Below are 17,534 nucleotides of genomic sequence, written 5' to 3'. Positions count from 1 at the left end.
TGCCTTTTCAAAGGCTCTTCAACTTACAAATACCATGCTGGCCTCCCGGCCGGGAAAATCAGACAAAATTAAAACGCACAGTTGATAAGTTCCAACCCAGCTTTTAGGGCTGGGCTGGGGCTGCAGCCCCCCCTTCCTCCTCCGCCCCGGCGCTCTTCCGGCTCCCCCTTCGCGTCCCCAGGACAACGCCCGCGCGCACCCGGAGAGAAGGCGGGGCGCCGAGCCGAGGCCGTCACGTCCCGAACGTCGGGAGGCTGGCCATCGCTCTGTGACGTCACGAGGCCCCGCCCCCGTTACCCTGCTATCCCCCGCGGCACGCGCCATTTTGTCTGCAGTGTCTCGTTTGCAGTCGGTTGTGTGGAGGGAAGCGTCTTGGTCCGTAGGCGTGAGGAAGGGAACAGCCTCTATTGTCTGTGTTTGACTCCGTAGTTTGGTCCGAGGCCTCCCGGAGCTTTCCCGGGGCAGTCGGCAGAAGCCGCCGCGACCGCCCCGCCCCTCCCCTCCGTCCCCGGGACCGGGAGGGACCCAGCCCGTGTCACGCCCCTCGGCGCTCGCCTTTCCCTTCTCTGTCGTTGCGTCCGCATCGCGCCCCCGGAATCAGACGGTGCCCCATAGATGGCCAGCTTTCCCCCGAGGGTCAACGAGAAAGAGATCGGTGAGGAATGGGACGATGGGTGAGGGTTGCTGGTGAGCGCGCGGGGGCTGCGGAGAGGCAGAGGTTCGGGAGGAAGCGTCTCTGAGTCTGAGGAAGAACAGTGAGCCGGGGCCAAGCCCTGGAGCGAAGAGAAAGGAAGCGGCCCTGCGAGTGGGTGTCGCCGAGGGTAAATGGGATCTGCATTGATGCGGCGCCTGCTGTGCGCCTGGCACGGAGGGAGGCGGTGCGCGGATATTAGAGGCAAAGAGAACCTGGGCGCCGAGTGGCGAGGGTTGCAATGATTGTGTGGCCGGAGATGGACACGCTTCCCCGGGGACCCCCCCCCCCAGTTTTCTCATCGGAGGTCCGCGCAGGGCCATTTTTCTGGATTTTTTCTGGCTAAGGGGCTGGGGCGTCGAGTGGGCAGGGGAGGGCTGGGCAGGTCTCCAGGACTCTTAAAAAAGTTTCCGGTGGGGAAAAGTAAACTTTTGTGATCTGAGCTGTTATGAAAGGATGGGTCTTCGTGTATACCAACAATTATAAGGAGAAATGCAGCCGAAGAGGTGCCATCAGCCGGGAAAAAAAGCAGTATTTTTTAAAATGCCATGGCGTTAAGAAAGGCAGCGGCTCTGGGGAGGAGACTCAGTTATCTCTCCCACTTAGAGGAGCAGGGAAGAGCAGGGTGGTTGGGTGGAGTGACCGGAGGAGAAAAGCTGATCTACGGAAGAGCAGAATCTTGAAAAGGCTGCCTAGAAACTGGCTTAGTGGCCAGCCCTGCCAAGCAGAAGACAGGCCAATAGATGTTGAAGGTCCTGCGTCAGGACCTACCCACTGACTCAGTAGAAAGCACCTCACATTATTTAAATCCTCTCTCAAGGTAATATAACTGGAACAACTTTGGGGCGAGTTGCGGGTGCTGTGCATTGATTGCTATGCTTGTAAAACCCTGAACTTATCAAGTGATGTTATACACCTTATTTAAATACATACAGTTTTGGGGACTTGCCTGGCGGTGCAGTGGTGAGGACTGGGCGCTTTCACTGCGGGTGCCCGGGTTGGATCCCTGGTCGGGGAACCTAAGGTCCCGCAAGCCGCGCGGCATGGACAAAAAGATATAGATAGGTAGACAGTTTTTATTAAAAAAAAATAAAATAGATTTAGCATCTCCTCATCCCTCCCCAGAGCCCAATACTGTGTGTTAATTAAATGAAAATTGGAGGTAGCTACTGAGCAGAGAGCCTTTGCATTTTCTTGTTCTTCAACTAAACGTGTGCCTTTATTGAATCCTTGGAGGAGGTTTTCTAGAGAAAGGGAGAAGCTGAAGTATCCAAAAGGCCCTGTATCCTGTATGTGGGTGAATTTTTATACCTAGAGACAGCTATCTTAGAGTTCTGGACTTTTGTTCTCTAAGAGATAAGGTTGAGTGGCAGGTTAGGAGGGGACTTTAACCCTGGTTTTAATGACTATTTTAAACATACAGAGAAAACAAAATTCATGTCCAATTTTTATTTTAACTGTGGAACATGGAACTCAAAAGTTCTTATTCTCAATTCAGTGCTGTTTTTTTTTCCTACTCACAGCAGTATTGCAGAGGAGTGATCTGCCTTTCATTTATCTATATTTTATTTCATCTTGATGAATCACTTTGAAAACTTTCCAGTCCTCTCTTCTAAGGGATGGATAGAGGTTCTTAGCATACCTGCATAAGGTAGAACCATGCACTAAATAGCTTTTTTAATTAAAAAAAATTTTTTTTTGCATATTTGTCTCAGTGTTATTTCCTGGATATAATATAAAGTTACTATATAACTATATAAAGTTACTTATAGTATAAAGTTGCTATATTTAAAAGAACTTTGGCCTTTTGTAAGTTTTTTTTTTTTTAACCGCAGGTTTTTGTTTCTTTGTTTCTTTTTTTTAAACATAATTTGAATACAAAGTTAAACACTAATACCTCTGCGTTGCTTTGTATCTATCAGTAAGGGCTAACATTTTTTCTTGGGTATTAATTATAGCTGTTTGGTTTCTCAAGTACTGAAAGAGGAGGCAAGATTCCATGAATGATTCAAGAAGTCTCTGACAGGAAGTTACTGCCTAGAGCTACTGCCCTCTTTCACAAGGTTCTGCCACAGATCCTCCCTTTCTAGTTATGAAATTGCAGGGAGGAATGTGAAGAAGGAGCTGAATGTGGTTTGCTTGGTTGAGCAGTGACTCAGATGATGTGTTACTACTGCGCGGATATTAATAATGTGGCGTTGTATCTAATGGCCAAGTTGCCATGGCAGGCAGCTTTTCCCTTATACAAGGTCATTAAATTATAGTATCTTAGGATACTAACATTCAGCAGTTGCGGGTAGTATATAAAGGTTTAATTAAAATTTTTTCTTCATTATAGACCTCGTGCTAGTTTATAATAGTATACCAGTAAGTATTTAAATGAGTGTTTAGATTATTTCATTAAAATGCAGTGATCATTTTATATGCCTGTTAACAAGCAAGGAAACACAAGGTAATTATTAATTCAGTACTTGTTTGTATTTATTTGGAAGTATTTTTTTAGGGTGGCCCTATTTCTTGAAAAAATATATATATATTCAAGAGTAGATCAGCTTATTATTTCGTGGTCTTTGTTATCTGAACCAGTTTTTTAGTTAATTTATTACCACCCTTTACACAAGAGGAGTTTTGTGATTGTGGTCAAGGTGAAAGAAGAAAAATACAGAGTGATCCTAAAATACAGATTTAAAAAAATGAGTCTTCTGTAGGAAAGTTAGTCTTGCTTATGCTTGCTAAAGGAGAAATGAGTTCTAGTCTAATTTACCAGATGTTTTTGAAGTTGAATGCAAGGGCCAGTCCTGTTTTTTGAGATGGAAGTTATATAAGTATACTCATCTAGTTTAATCAGGGGCTTTCTCTTTTTAAGATAATGCTTGCATTTTTCAGTTGAATTTTAAAACTTGCTTCCCTTATTTGTGAACTTTGATTTTCTTTTTCTCCTAAAATTTGTGGATTTTAAAAGATAGATGTGGTTATAGAAACCCATGTTTAAAAAAAAAAAAGATTTAGGCAGGGGTTGCAAATTCAGGGACCAGGCACATAAATGAAAGACTGTGGGCTTGGAGGAATATAGGGGACATGGAGCAGCAAGCCCTTTCAAAAATCATTTGTGTGTGAGTGTTTTGTTTTTTTTGGCCGCGCTGTGGCGGCTTGTGGGATCCTAGTTCCCCAACCAGGGGTTGAACCCGGGCCCTCAGTAGTGAAAGCCCAGAATCCTAACCACTGGGCCACCAGGGAACTCCCTCATTTGTATATTTTAAAAAATCATTCTACAGGCATAAGAGTGTCACCGGTTTGTGAATTTTGTATTAAAGTCATGTGATACAAGTGGGGCAGGGGTAGGTGGGGGGTTCTGCTTTGATTAAACCACACTTGAAGTGTTGTGTTTGGTTGAAAAAGTTCCACTTTTTTGAGGGCCATTACTAACTGGAGTTTATCCAGAAAAGTATGAAGGTGTAGGTGGAGAATGGACTTGAAACCATATAATCTAAGGGACGATTGAAAACTCATCAGATTTTATCCTGGTGAACAGATTTAGCTGCTGATGTCATGGCCGTCTTCAATATATGAATGTCATGTGAGAGCAGGATCAGGCTTATTCTTTTAGATCAGACCCAGTACTGAGTGGGTGGAGTGTCACGGAGGAATATTTTGAGTTATCAAAAGGAAATTTTCTGATAATTTCAGCTGTGCCAAAATAGGTGCATATTTATATTTATGAATATCATAGGAAAACAGATTTCAGTTTTGCTTTGTTTTACTTTTTAAACCACAATCTCATTGTTAATGTATCAAAGAATTGGGCAAGGAAATATTTATTTATTTATTAATTATTGTTTTAAATATTTATTTTTATTTTATTTATTTGATTGCACCAGGTCTTAGTTGCAGTAGGCAGGCTCCTTAGTTGCGGCTCGCCAGCTCCTTAGTTGTGTCATGCGAACTCTTAGTTGCAGCATGCATGTGGGATCTAGTTCCCTGACCAAGGATCGAACCCAGGTCCCCTGCATTGGGAGCACAGAGTCTTATCCACTGCGCCACCAGGGAAGTCCCAAGGAAATATTTAAATCGCTTAAGAATGGGAGCTTATACACATGCTTTCATATTCATTCAATAAATATTTTCTGAGCCCCTGTCACATGCCAGGTGATACACTCCCTGTTGGTGGAGCACACGTGGAGACTGGAAGTGTCACTGAATGAATACATTTTTAGGGTTTGTATATATATATATATATCTGCTCTTGCAATAGGAGTATCTGTGGTTCTCATTTGAACTGCAGTACGTAGAATATATTGAAGTTCAGTTGTTGGAAACTTTAAGCCCAAAACATAAAAATAGACCATAGAGTTGAACACGCAACAGATCACAAAATAGATAATAGGGAAACTAAACCGAAGGTGACTTATAACTAAAAAGGAAGAGTAGCAGAATTTGAAATCAAGACAGACCCAAGACAGCAGTGGTGATAGACTGATTAAGATCCTTTCCCTGGTGGCGCAGTGGTTAAGAATTTGCCTGCCAATGCAGGGGACACGGGTTTGAGCCCTGGTCCGGGAAGATCCCACATGCCGCGGAGAAACTAAGCCCGTGAGCCACAACTACCGAGTCTGCGCTCTAGGGCCCGTGAGCCACAACTACTGAAGCGCGTGCGCCTAGAGCCTGTGTTCTGCAAGAGAAGCCACCACAAGGAGAAGCCCGCGCACCGCATCAAAGAGTAGACCCCGCTCAACGCAACTAGAGAAAGCCCATGCGCAGCAACGAAGACCCAACGCAACCCCCCCCAAAAAAATCCTTTTCCAGAATTGAGGAAATAGCAGCCACGTTTGCATGTGCACATGTACAATAGGAACTTGTTGATTATCCTTCTTGTTAAAGGCAGAAGAAAAATTCTCTGTACACTCTAATATGCCAGTTTTATTTAAAAAGTTTATTTATTTATTTATTTATTTATTTGTGGCTGCTACTCTTCGTTGCGGTGCACGGGCTTCTCATTGCGGTGGCTTCTGTTGTTGCGGAGCACAGGCGGGCTCTAGGTGCGCGGGCTTCAGTAGCTGTGGCTCGCACGCTCTAGAGTGCGGACTCAGTAGTTGTGGCTTGTGGGCTTAGCTGCTCCACGGCATGTGGGATCTTCCCAGACCAGGGCTCGAACCTGTGTCCCTGCATTGGCAGGCGGATTCTTAACCACTGCATCACCAGGGAGGTCCCAAATACGCCAGTTTTAGTTATGAATGCTAAATTTAAGTTCTGGTAACTAAATTTAAAATATATGAACTTGTTCCTTTTTTTTTTGTCCTTAAAAACCAAAAGAATTACTTCCATTTTTGGGTCAGTTTGTGACCCATTAGGAAGATGCTTGAGGACCACTATTCGAGAATCACAAATAACAATGCATTTTATTTATTTGGTGGCACCGAGCAGCATGCGGGATGTAAGTTCCCCCACCGGGAATCGAACCCGTGCCCCCTGCAGTGGAAGCACAGAGCCTTAACCACTGGACCGCCAGGGAAGTCCCCAATAAAGTGCGCATTTTAAAGCACTGGTTGGGGAGACTGGACTAAGTAACCTTTAAGTTCCTTCTAGTTCTGAGGATTTTGTGGGTTTTGTGACTTGAAAAAGATAAGAATATTCATATTTGACTTCATGTTTTGACTAGACCATTTTATAGTGCTTTTTTTTTTTTTTTTTTTTTTTAATTTATCTTTGGCTGTGTTGGGTCTTGGTTGCTGCTCACAGGCTTTCTCTAGTTGCGGCCAGCAGGGGCTACTCTTCGTTGCGGTGCACAGGCTTCTCATTGCGATGGCCTCTCCTGTTGCAGAGCACAGGCTCTAAGTGTGCAGGCCTCAGCAGTGTGGCACACGGGCTCAGTAGCTGTGGCTCGCGGGCTCTAGAGCACAGGCTCAGTAGTTGTGGCACACGGGCTTAGTTGCTCCGCTGCATGTGGGAATCTTCCCGGACCAGGGATCGAACCCCTGTCCCCCCCCATTAGCAGTCGGATTCTTAACCACTGTGCCACCAGGGAAGTCCCTATAGTGCTTCCTTTGAGTAATGATATAAAACTTTATTTTATAGTGGTTTATGGTTTTGAAAGCTACAAAACTTTTTGGAAGATACTTTTCCTTCAGAGCAAGTTCAGTTTCTTGCATTTTAAATGTTAGTAATTTGAGGAAAACATAAGGCAGTGCAAAAGTCAGGACTTCAGCAATTGCTAGCCCTGATTGATCATTACATTATTGTTATTTGACCAGTTCTTTTTTTTTTTTTTTTTTGAAACTTTCTTTAAAAGCTCTTGATTTGGGAAATTTTAGGAAAATCACTTTATCAAAACTTAAAGATGTTTATTCTCATTACGGGGTCTTCATACCACATATCTCCCCTCAAAGGGTAGAATGCAGAACTCATTGTACCTTGTCTACATAGAAAAAGGAAAAACTCAGTGGAGCTGATTGGATCCCAAAGTAATATGGATGCAGTCTCAAATTCATTGTTGGTTATATATGATATCCTGTATTTTTTATTTCTCCTTTTAGTGAGATCACGTACTATAGGTGAACTTTTAGCTCCTGCGGCTCCTTTTGACAAGAAATGTGGTCGTGAAAATTGGACTGTTGCTTTTGCTCCAGATGGTTCGTACTTTGCTTGGTCACAAGGACATCGTGCAGTAAAGCTTGTTCCGTGGTCCCAGTGCCTTAAGAACTTGTAAGACTGTTTGCTTTTTTGTATTTTGTATCTATCTGTTTGTAGAATTTATTTTTTTCTCTGTGTGGAATATTAAGATTATTTTGATATTTAAGTTTTTTCCTTTGGAGACTGTTGTAAATGAATTTTACTCATAAGCTGAATATATTTGTTGGAAAATTTGTGGGAAGAATTGTCTGGCCTTATATATTATAGAATACTTTCTCAGATACTTTGGTGTCATTAAATTTTTCTTTTCCATATATCAAAAGGCAGGTTAATTGTGCCTTGGTAGTGCAATTTCTATAATGTATCTACTAAATTTAATCTTTCCCTGCTTTTTGTGTTTAGTTCACCTTTATGGTTTTCGTCATTAATGTCCTTATTGCATATTAGTTTAGGTCTAGAATGTATGGGAAACTACTGATAATTATGGGGTTTAAGATAGTTTTCTGGTGTCAGCTTCACAATATCTTAATGTTCTCAGAATTTTTTGTATTTTGCTTGTTTATACTTTTGGGTTAATTAAAGGAGTCCTAATTGAGATAGGATTTCTATATCAATAAGGATATATTAAAACAAATTTGAAAATTTGAAATGAATAAATTATAAATTGCTTTATTGTTGAACTTTTTCTCATACACTGAGGATTTCTTTTAGTCTGAATTTATTTGGCCATGCCCATGTAGCTTGTAGCAACTTTTCCTCTTCCCATCTATAAGGATTCTGTTGTTATTCAGTATCACTATAATAATACTGAAGTTATTTTAACAAACATTTATCATTATTTAGTATTCACATGAGTACAGAGTAAATAATAACTAGATTTCAATCTGACCTTTTTTTCTACCCAGTCTCTTGCATGGGACCAAGAATATCACCAATTCAAGCAGTTTAAGATTGTCAAGACAAAACAGTGATGGTGGTCAAAAACATAAGCCTCGTGAACATATTATAGACTGTGGTGATATAGTCTGGAGTCTTGCTTTTGGATCTTCAGTTCCAGAAAAACAGAGCCGCTGTGTAAACATAGAATGGCATCGATTCAGATTTGGACAAGATCAGCTACTCCTTGCCACAGGGTTAAACAATGGGCGTATCAAAATATGGGATGTATATACAGGTATGGAGTCATAGTTTTGAAAGCAAACCTGATTATCTTATGATGCAAGCATAGCTCATAGGCACTGGAAGAATACATAATTTGAGGATTTTAACTCACAGAGAAGCAAGAATTGATGCTATGAATGTATCTTTATATTTGGCCTAAATAGCATCTTCAGCTCATAGTTTTTTTTTTTGGTTTTTTTTTTGTTTTTTTTTTTTTTGTTTTTTTTTTTGAGGTACGCGGGCCTCTCTTCAGCTCATAGTTTTAATTTAGGAAAACAGAGTTCATATTGCTTAATCACTCTTCAGAGAATATTACAGTAGGGAGGCCACGTCTAAGGAATGTTTAGTTAATTATCACTTATAAACTGGTAATTTATGACTCAAATTGCAAGGTGTTTTCTTATATACTTTTTCAATGACTGATAGCTTAGAGGCTTTCAAGGTAAATCTGGTTTTCAACAATCATTATCTAACCTCTGAAAAGTTTTAATGACATTTTATCTAAAGTTTAACCAGATAGGTTGAGAAGTTAAATTCTTTGGGCAATTAAACGTAAATGTGTTGTGGGAATTCGCTGCGGTCCAGTGGTTAGGACTGCAGGGGACATGGGTTCGATCCCCGGTCAGAAACTAAGATCCCGCAAGCCATGCAGCACGGCCAAAATAAAGTAAAATAAAATAAATTTTAAAAAAGTAAATGTGTTGTTCACTACCTAAAATAGTTTCTGGCTGATAGTATGTACTCCAAAATTTAAAGGATTTTTAAAAATGAGCATTAAAACTATGTACATTAGAATACAGCAAGTGATACTAACACTGAGTGGGGATAATGAGTCAGTAAATTTGATTGAATTCTGGGAAAACATTTAAGGTAAGCACATTGCTTTTCATAGAAGAACAAAACTCTATAATATTAGATGAATAAAGTACCTTTTTTTCATCGAGATTATATTTAAAAATTTAGGCCGTTATAGGATAACATGTATCTTTGGGGGAGTTTGACAGTCCATTCGTAGTCTAGGCCAAGTAAAAGAAAAGGAAAATTTTGATTTTGTATTTTAAAATCATACTATACAAAGATTTTTAAATGATGTAGATCTTCTTGATATTAAATTGACTTGATCCAGGGGTTTGTTCACATTTCAGGAATTCCCTTTTAATTTTTCTAATTTAGGCTTTGGTATCTTGGAAATAATCTATTTTGTAACAGTGTAAATACCGAATCTTTAAAGATAATAGTAAAGGCACTAGTAAATAAGTCATTTTACACTTGGTAAACTAAGGAGGTACCCAGATATTTCTATTCTTTTTTTTTTAAATGGTGATCTCAACCCTATTTTTTTAATATGGAAGCTGATTAAAATTATTAACATTGTCTCTTTCCCACCTTCCATTGCATTTAGGAAAACTCCTCCTTAACTTGGTAGATCATACTGAAGTGGTCAGAGATTTAACTTTTGCTCCAGATGGGAGCTTAATCCTGGTGTCAGCTTCAAGAGACAAAACTCTGAGAGTGTGGGACCTGAAAGATGATGGTATGTCTTTCTAGGCTGTGGAAAAGAATTAGTTTCTGGATATTACTACTGAGAGGTATTACGAACACTTGGGGCATTTGACATTAAAAGTGACATGATCAAAGTTTCCTTTTCTCTGCTTAGTCCTTTGGTCCCTTTCCCTGTACAGATCAAACAAAACCATAAATGTGACCCAGAATAGGAGCCAGCAGTTACTCTAAGTAAACAATCTGATATTACTCAGAAACTAACTACACAGATCTGTACCAACTATTTGAGGACAAAATCTGGATCAGTCTTAGGGTTTTATTTGAACTGGTCTGTGTTTTATTTCCTTTATATTGGGGAGGATTATTAACTTCCTTCATTTGCTTAGTGAAAATTTAAGTAGATCTTGACCTAACAAAAGACATAACTTAGTAATTAATAAAATGTAAATTCAAACATGATTTATATACCAGAATTTGTAGGATGTAAATACTAATCATAATAATAAGTTGGATAGTTTAAGTAAGAATTATAAAAAGTAAGAGATTTGCCCTCCAATATAGTATAAGGAATATCAGTGTCAAGTTTTAGCTTTTTCGGAAACATTGATAATTGTGATCCTTTTACAAAGTTTGGGAGAGTCTACCTTGTTTGAGAAGACCTGAGATGAGCATCCCTTCCCCCTGCTTAAGCTCTGATGAAAGAGTTTACAGTTTTAACTAAAACCATGTATTTAATTAAGATCTGCTAGTGCTCCACCAGCCTCAAGCTAGAAGTTGACAGGCTTGTTTGGGGAAATGTAGCTTAAATTGAATGTAGTAGAAAACACACCCCTCAGATTTGGAGACTTGTTTCAGCTTATGGGTAATAACAACCATTGCCTGATAGAATAATACACTAATACTATTACCAAATTATGTGGCACCTCTTCTGCATTTATCAGTTCTCTGATTGCTCAGCTATTGAGGGGTGAAGGGATCCCAATAGTTAAAACATTCGAAAATTAAATTTTATTTTCTTTCGCATATCATATGGAACTTGCGCTCAACATACTTTCAGTTGTAAGTCAGCTGACCTTTTCTTAAAGGGCCAGATGGTGAATATTTTAGGCTTATGGACCATGCTATCTCTTCAGTAGTTACTCCACTCTCCTGTCACAACAGCGGGCATGCTTGTGCTCCAATAAAACTTAGGTACAAAAGTAAGCAACTGTTGTATATTGCCAACCCCTGTAATAGATTAATCACTGCCTCTGTAGAAGTTTGTGATTCTGCCATTTTTGAAATGCTACTTATTTGAAGTAGATTCTAGGGTTAACCCAGGTATTTTCCTTTTGTTCAGGAAACATGATGAAAGTATTGAGGGGCCATCAGAACTGGGTGTACAGCTGTGCATTCTCTCCCGACTCTTCTATGCTGTGTTCAGTGGGAGCCAGTAAAGCAGTATGTGTCGAAGTTCCTGTATACTTACTGTGAATTGGATTATAATAATGTGTGCATAATCATTTTAAATCTAAGTAACCTATTAAGTCTGTGCTCGGTGTCTTGAATATCTTAAATGTGTTATTTCATGATGGGGGAGAATTTGCATGAGGGAAATTAAATAAGTATAGTTATTGATTGTAAAGTGAGAAATTGGATTGTTTTAGTTAGAGATGATATTCATAAAATGAGGGGTATGTCAATTTTATTTTTTCTCAGATCTAGGAGAGTTTATGTGCTATAGAAGAGATCTAGTCCAAACGTTAAGACACTCCCGTGCTAATTATTTTCTTCCCTGTTGTTCTATTTTTTTTTTTTTTTTTGGTCCAGTTTGCTGTTTAAAGTTTTAAGTCCCAGCTGGTCCTGGACATTTAACTGAAAAAACGTAACTTAAAAATCTAATAAGAATAAAAATAACAGTCATGTATGTCCTGGAGTGAATTTCATCTAAATTTGATATGATATGTCTTGCGTAGCATACCTGTAGACAGATTAAGTATAAAGTGACTCTGAAGAGGGTTATGCTTATTGAGGAACCCTCCTTTCGTTAGTTGTCTACCAGCTCTGAGTTAGTATAATTAAAGAGATCTTATTAGCTTCAGGTGTTTATGAAAATGGTTGAAGTCCAAATACATGTGATGACCACAATACGCTTTGAGTTGATGGGGGGGTGGGAGGCTGGTTAAAGTGCATTTTATTTAGCCAAGAAGTGTGTTAAAATGATAGTTGCAAATGTTGGCAGTTTAGAAAAAACTATTCAGTTCTTTAAAACTCAGGAGAAGAGCAAAGCTAGGTGTTGACATTGCTATTTTAGGCTGTGTGTTTTCCATATGCTTCTTGCTTTCCCTGTCACAGGTGGTGGCAGCAATATTGGTGTGATTGAGGTTATGCTGGCACCACTCGCACACAGGCGCACAATGGTGTTAGCTGGGCAGAAAGAGTGGCATCTCTGGCTACCGGGCTGGGGGCGACCTTTACCGTAGGATGAAGTAACCTTGCATTCGGCTGCAAGGTGTACTGTACGTACACAGGTGCTGGTCGATGTCCACTTTCTGCTTTTCTTTCTTTCTTTTTTTCTTTTCAAAAATAATTTTCCCCACAGTGAAACCAACTGACTCCTCCGATGTAATTGACCTTCCAGTCTGGTGGAATGGGGAGTCTAACATGTGAAACCAATTTAATGTAATGCAGTTGGCTTTCAGATGGTTTCTCTGTGCTACTTTTTGGAATTCTTTGAGATACCAGAGATACCTTAAGTCTTTGATCCAACTGAAAATTTGTATTTATTTTTCTTTGGAAATAATATATTGTGTCTGTGCAGAAAAACGTAGCAAAAAGCATTGCTTTACTCCAAGAGGAGGAGAGGTTGTCTTATTAGGATCGTAATAAACCTCCAAGCTCACGTTTAATATAACAGATTGAAGTAAACATTAGAATCCTGTTTAGAGCTATTCTGCACAGTATTACTACTGATCTTTAGAAACTAAAACTATGTGTGAACTCGTACTAAAGTAATTTAAATGTTTTATACTTAAAATGACTAATGATTGTGGTTGGTTTGGGAAAAATAAGATTGGCAAATCTTGATTCACAGAAATGTTGTTAATTGTATTATTTTCGTAAATTAGCATTTTCATTTTGTAATGTGGTTTAACATCCTTGTTGTTTGCCAAAGAAATTTCATTTGGCTGTGAAAAATTCTCTTTGCTTGCAGTATCTGTTTCTCTTCCTAGGCTCACGTTGGTGACCCAAGCCTATTGTAAACAAGTGATTATCTCAAAGGGAGATGCCAATGGAGTAACAATTTGTTAACCTTATATTTTCTGTCTGTATATTTTTTAAAAATTTGGTAGTTTCTGGAAAAGAAAAAGAAGGGGGTTTGTAGTACTTAACCCTATTTATTTCTGTATATTTTAGTTAATTAGTTTTTGGAATAAATGGATGTCAGTATAACTTTGTGGTTAAATTGCATTGCCTTTTTTGTGTTTAGGCTTATTTTTAAATTAACATTTAACAGAAACATTTGAAATAGAATTTGCATGTTTACTTTAATTAACTTAAAAACTGATTTTAATCTTTGACTATGACACTGAGCATATTCTTTCATAATTATTCGTAATTTATAATGTTTAATTTAATGTAATCTTAATTAAATTTAGCAGTTTTAGTTTAAGATGTGCGATTTTATCCTCTGCGTGTCTGAATGAAGCTATAACATTTGCCTTTTTTGCAGGTTTTCCTCTGGAATATGGATAAATATACCATGATACGAAAACTAGAAGGACATCACCATGATGTTGTAGCTTGTGACTTTTCTCCTGATGGAGCATTACTGGCTACGGCATCTTATGATACTCGAGTTTATATCTGGGATCCACACACTGGAGACATTCTGATGGAATTTGGGTGGGTACAGCATGAATTATTCTAGTCTGTAATTCATCTCTACTATCAGTATAGCTTTTAAGAAGTCATGGGGATGATTAGAATCATTAACATGTGAAATCTAAAATTGCAGTCTGTCATAATTTAAAATTTTGGTATCATTTAGGCCCTTTAATAATGCATCTAAATTCTACAAATAAATTTGACTTTCTTGATACAGATCGTATTATTGTTACTTAACAGTACATGACTCTGTAGAAGTGGTAATTATATTTAGAGTTTCGTGTTGGGAAACATAGTTAAAACTAAAGTTGGACTTAGTCTTAAACCACTCTATAAGACGGAGATTAGTAATTAGGTTTAGTCGCTTCGTTTAAAGCTCTGCTCAGTCTTCTCAGTTGTGTTTGTTAAGGCCACTTTAAACATTCAAAGACTGATGTACTTTGTACCTGGGTAGTTTTGTTTCTTGAAGTGACTCTCATTTCCACTGAAAACATGTCTTTGACCTCAGGCACCTGTTTCCCCCACCCACTCCAATATTTGCTGGAGGAGCAAATGACCGATGGGTACGATCTGTCTCGTTTAGTCACGATGGACTGCATGTTGCAAGCCTTGCTGATGATAAGTAAGTGTGTGAATTACAGCTTGACCTATTTATTATTGTAAAGATTTCCTTTCATTCTTCTACTTAATAAAAAACATTCTTAAGGATGAAAAATACGGCCTTTCTGCAGTTTGGGTTTTAATGGCCCTTTTTCTAGACAAGACCTTGGGAGATGTTGTTGTGTCTTAAAGAATATTGGCCTGAACAGTATTTATGTAAACTAAAGATAATGCATGCCTTTCCCTGTGTTCTTTGTTTGTTAACTGGTTCAGGCAAACTGGGTGCATTTTTAATTAGCTTTTTAGCTCAGCTGACAGATTTTCTTAGTAATATCTTATAAAGGTTGAAACAGAAGGACATTTTCAAAGTGAAATAAATGATTAAAACAGAGTCGTTTGTATCCACTGAAACTGAGACTATAAAGATGAAATGTCACATGAGTGAGACGTGCTGCTAATTGGTAAGCAAAAACTAGATGTAGACATTCCATTTTCTCATACTTTTATCAATGTGCATGGATATAGCATTAAGCAATTTGGTCACATCAGTTCAGAAAGTGACTCATTACCGTCTTTCTAGAATGTTAGCAAACGTATGGGGAGAGTTCTTTATTTGCCAGCAGTCATTGTTTTCCTGTTTGTTCAGCTAGTTTCTGACTATCAGTTGTCTGCTATTCCTAGACACACACTACCTAGGTGAAAAGTTTCATAAACTTCTTGAAAAGAGTCAAACAGATCAGATACCGATTATATTTTAAGTGTAAGGAAGTAAGGAGAAAGTTTCCGGTTGTGGGCATTACAGATCAGGACACTGGGAAGTGAAGGCAGCCATGCTTTATAGTCTCTCAGTGTGAATTAATCCAAATTACCAATTGGTATAAACTATAAAATCTTTAATAAAGCAAGTTCCAGTCATTGCTGCAGTGTTTTGTGTGTGTGTGTGTGTGTGTGTGTGTGTGTGTGTATATTTTGTGGCTCAGCACAGAGTGGCATTTCTTTCTGAAATTTTTTTTTTTTTTTTTTGGGTTTGCGGGCCTCTCACTGCTGTGGGCTCTCCCGTTGCGGAGCACAGGCTCCGGACGCGCAGGCTCAGCGGCCATGGCTCACGGGCCCAGCCGCTCCGCGGCATGTGGGATCTTCCCGGACCGGGGCACGAACCCGGGTCCGCTGCATCGGCAGGCGGACTCTCAACCACTGCGCCACCAGGGAAGCCCTCTTTCTGAATTTTAAAAGTTGCTTTTACCTTAAATTTCCTACTAGATAATTACTGGACGGTTTATTTCCTTTCCAGAATGGTGAGGTTCTGGAGAATTGATGAGGATTATCCAGTGCAAGTTGCACCTTTGAGCAATGGTCTTTGCTGTGCCTTTTCTACTGATGGCAGTGTTTTAGCTGCTGGGTAAGTGATTTTTCTGTTTTCTTTTAAGAGGCAATTTAAAGTGGCTTTTAGTCAAAGCAGCCTGCATTTTATTGTCAGTAAATCTTCCATAAGGGCTGTTTATAATATTATTAATTTGTCATAGAGGGAGATCACTGGGCAGGTCTCCTTAATTAGGTTTTAATGTGCAGTTTGTGGCTCTAATTCACAGCCTTGGTGGTAGTTGTTTGAGCTGTGGGGTGACGAAATACATGGATTTGTGAGACTGAGCTTGTGATTTGTTTATTTCTGTTTAGGACACATGATGGAAGTGTGTATTTTTGGGCCACTCCAAGGCAAGTCCCTAGCCTTCAACATTTATGTCGCATGTCAATCCGGAGAGTGATGCCCACCCAAGAAGTCCAGGAGCTGCCGATTCCTTCCAAAGTTTTAGAGTTCCTCTCCTACCGTGTTTAGAGGATGCTGTCTTCCCTAGTATTAGGGACTGACAACACACTTTACACAAACCTCAAGCTTTACTGACTTCAAGATTTAGGAGATTTATTTAATTTGATACATTCTTGTATTGCATTTTGATCAGTTGAGCTTTTAAAATATTATTTATAGACCTTAGGAGAAATATTTCTGAACATATCAAATGTAAATTTTTTTTTTAAATGTAACTGTGAAAACATATACATACATGTATATATTTCGATATAAGCTGCTGTGTGTTGAGTGGACCCTTTTGCTTTTCTAATTTTTAGTTCCAACATGTATATATTGCTTCAGTAGAGCCACAATATGTATCTTTGCTGTAAAGTGGAAGGAATTTTTTTATTCTGGGACACTGAGTTAGATGGTAAATACTGACTTAAGAAAGCTGAATGCCTCATAACAAAATGTGTATTTGGTTGGCGGTGGTCAGACAACTGACCTTCAAGTAAAAACAGCTTTTGTCTAGGGAAGGATTTTGTTTTCCTTAGGAGTGGCATCTGAGAGGTAGAATTTGAATGTGACATTATTAAATGAAAAATAGCCAAGATATAACCAGGAAAAAAGGGTGTTTTTTTTTTTTTTTCCCCTAACTACTGCTGTGGGCCTTAATTTTGGAAAGCAGCTTGCTACTTTAACCCCTGTGGTATAAGTAAAGTATTATAATAAATTTTAGTCAATTTGAAAAATCCATCTACTGCATTATTGCTAAATCCCGTTATTTTGTTGTTTGTACTAAGGGACAATTTTTTAAGACCGTGGTGGGTTTTTTTGCTTTTTGTTTATTTTTTACACATTTTATCCTATGTTTCTGCAGGGGATAATATTGGTGACTTGCCAAAGAGAAGCAATACAATTAGTATATCTGCTTTTGCCTTCTGTTATTTATCTTACCTGCAGATATTAAGAATGTATGCATTATGTAAAATGCTTGATTATATATTTTTGTTGAGTTTTTTAATTAAAGACTTGTAAAAAAAAAACCCACTTATCGCAAATGTTTCTTAAATATGTTGGAAGCACCACAAGCAAATTAAATAAGAAGGGTAATGAAGAAATAGCACAACTGTAGGGCACTGCTTGAGAGTTAATGCTTCATGAATGCAACCACTTTTACTTGGTTTGTTCTTGGAGAACTGTTGCAGAAATGCTTACTTTAAAATAACTACTGAGCAAAAGAAAATTATGATCTTTTAGGGGACCTGATAGGCTTATAGTAAACCTTTCTGGCTA

General features: G+C 38.8%; 1 protein-coding gene across 3 annotated transcripts; it reads left to right on the top strand.

Moving 5' to 3' along the window:
* Positions 1 to 321: 321 nt before the first annotated feature.
* WSB1 (WD repeat and SOCS box containing 1) lies at positions 322 to 17,170 on the top strand. 3 transcript variants are annotated; one of them, XM_082604122.1, is made up of 9 exons: positions 322 to 655; positions 7,222 to 7,390; positions 8,224 to 8,492; positions 9,882 to 10,013; positions 11,322 to 11,422; positions 13,695 to 13,867; positions 14,358 to 14,471; positions 15,741 to 15,848; positions 16,124 to 17,170. In XM_082604122.1, exons 1-9 carry the CDS (start codon positions 616 to 618, stop codon positions 16,281 to 16,283), a joined length of 1,266 nt encoding a protein of 421 aa, XP_082460248.1. In that variant the 5' UTR covers positions 322 to 615; the 3' UTR covers positions 16,284 to 17,170. The 3 variants fall into 3 exon arrangements, with proteins under 3 accessions (XP_082460248.1, XP_082460250.1, XP_082460249.1); XM_082604124.1 differs by lacking the exons at positions 322 to 655; positions 7,222 to 7,390; positions 8,224 to 8,492; positions 9,882 to 10,013 and adding an exon at positions 12,317 to 12,492; XM_082604123.1 differs by lacking the exons at positions 322 to 655; positions 7,222 to 7,390; positions 8,224 to 8,492; positions 9,882 to 10,013 and having other exon boundaries at positions 12,317 to 13,867.
* Positions 17,171 to 17,534: the final 364 nt, after the last annotated feature.

The sequence above is a fragment of the Mesoplodon mirus genome (assembly GCF_964341445.2).
Source record: "Mesoplodon mirus genome assembly, chromosome: 18".
In the NCBI taxonomy this organism is placed as follows: domain Eukaryota; kingdom Metazoa; phylum Chordata; class Mammalia; order Artiodactyla; family Ziphiidae; genus Mesoplodon; species Mesoplodon mirus.
The sequence above is the reverse complement of the archived record's forward strand: the minus strand, read 5'-3'. Positions and strand labels throughout refer to the sequence as shown.

Bases quoted from the DNA above. Each gene is read 5' to 3' on its own strand.
- WSB1 (XM_082604122.1), top strand. From the start codon at position 616: ATGGCCAGCTTTCCCCCGAGGGTCAACGAGAAAGAGATCG. The intron at 656-7,221 runs GTGAGGAATGGG...TTCTCCTTTTAG, and splicing joins GGTCAACGAGAAAGAGATCG to TGAGATCACGTACTATAGGT. The intron at 14,472-15,740 runs GTAAGTGTGTGA...TTTCCTTTCCAG, and splicing joins GCAAGCCTTGCTGATGATAA to AATGGTGAGGTTCTGGAGAA.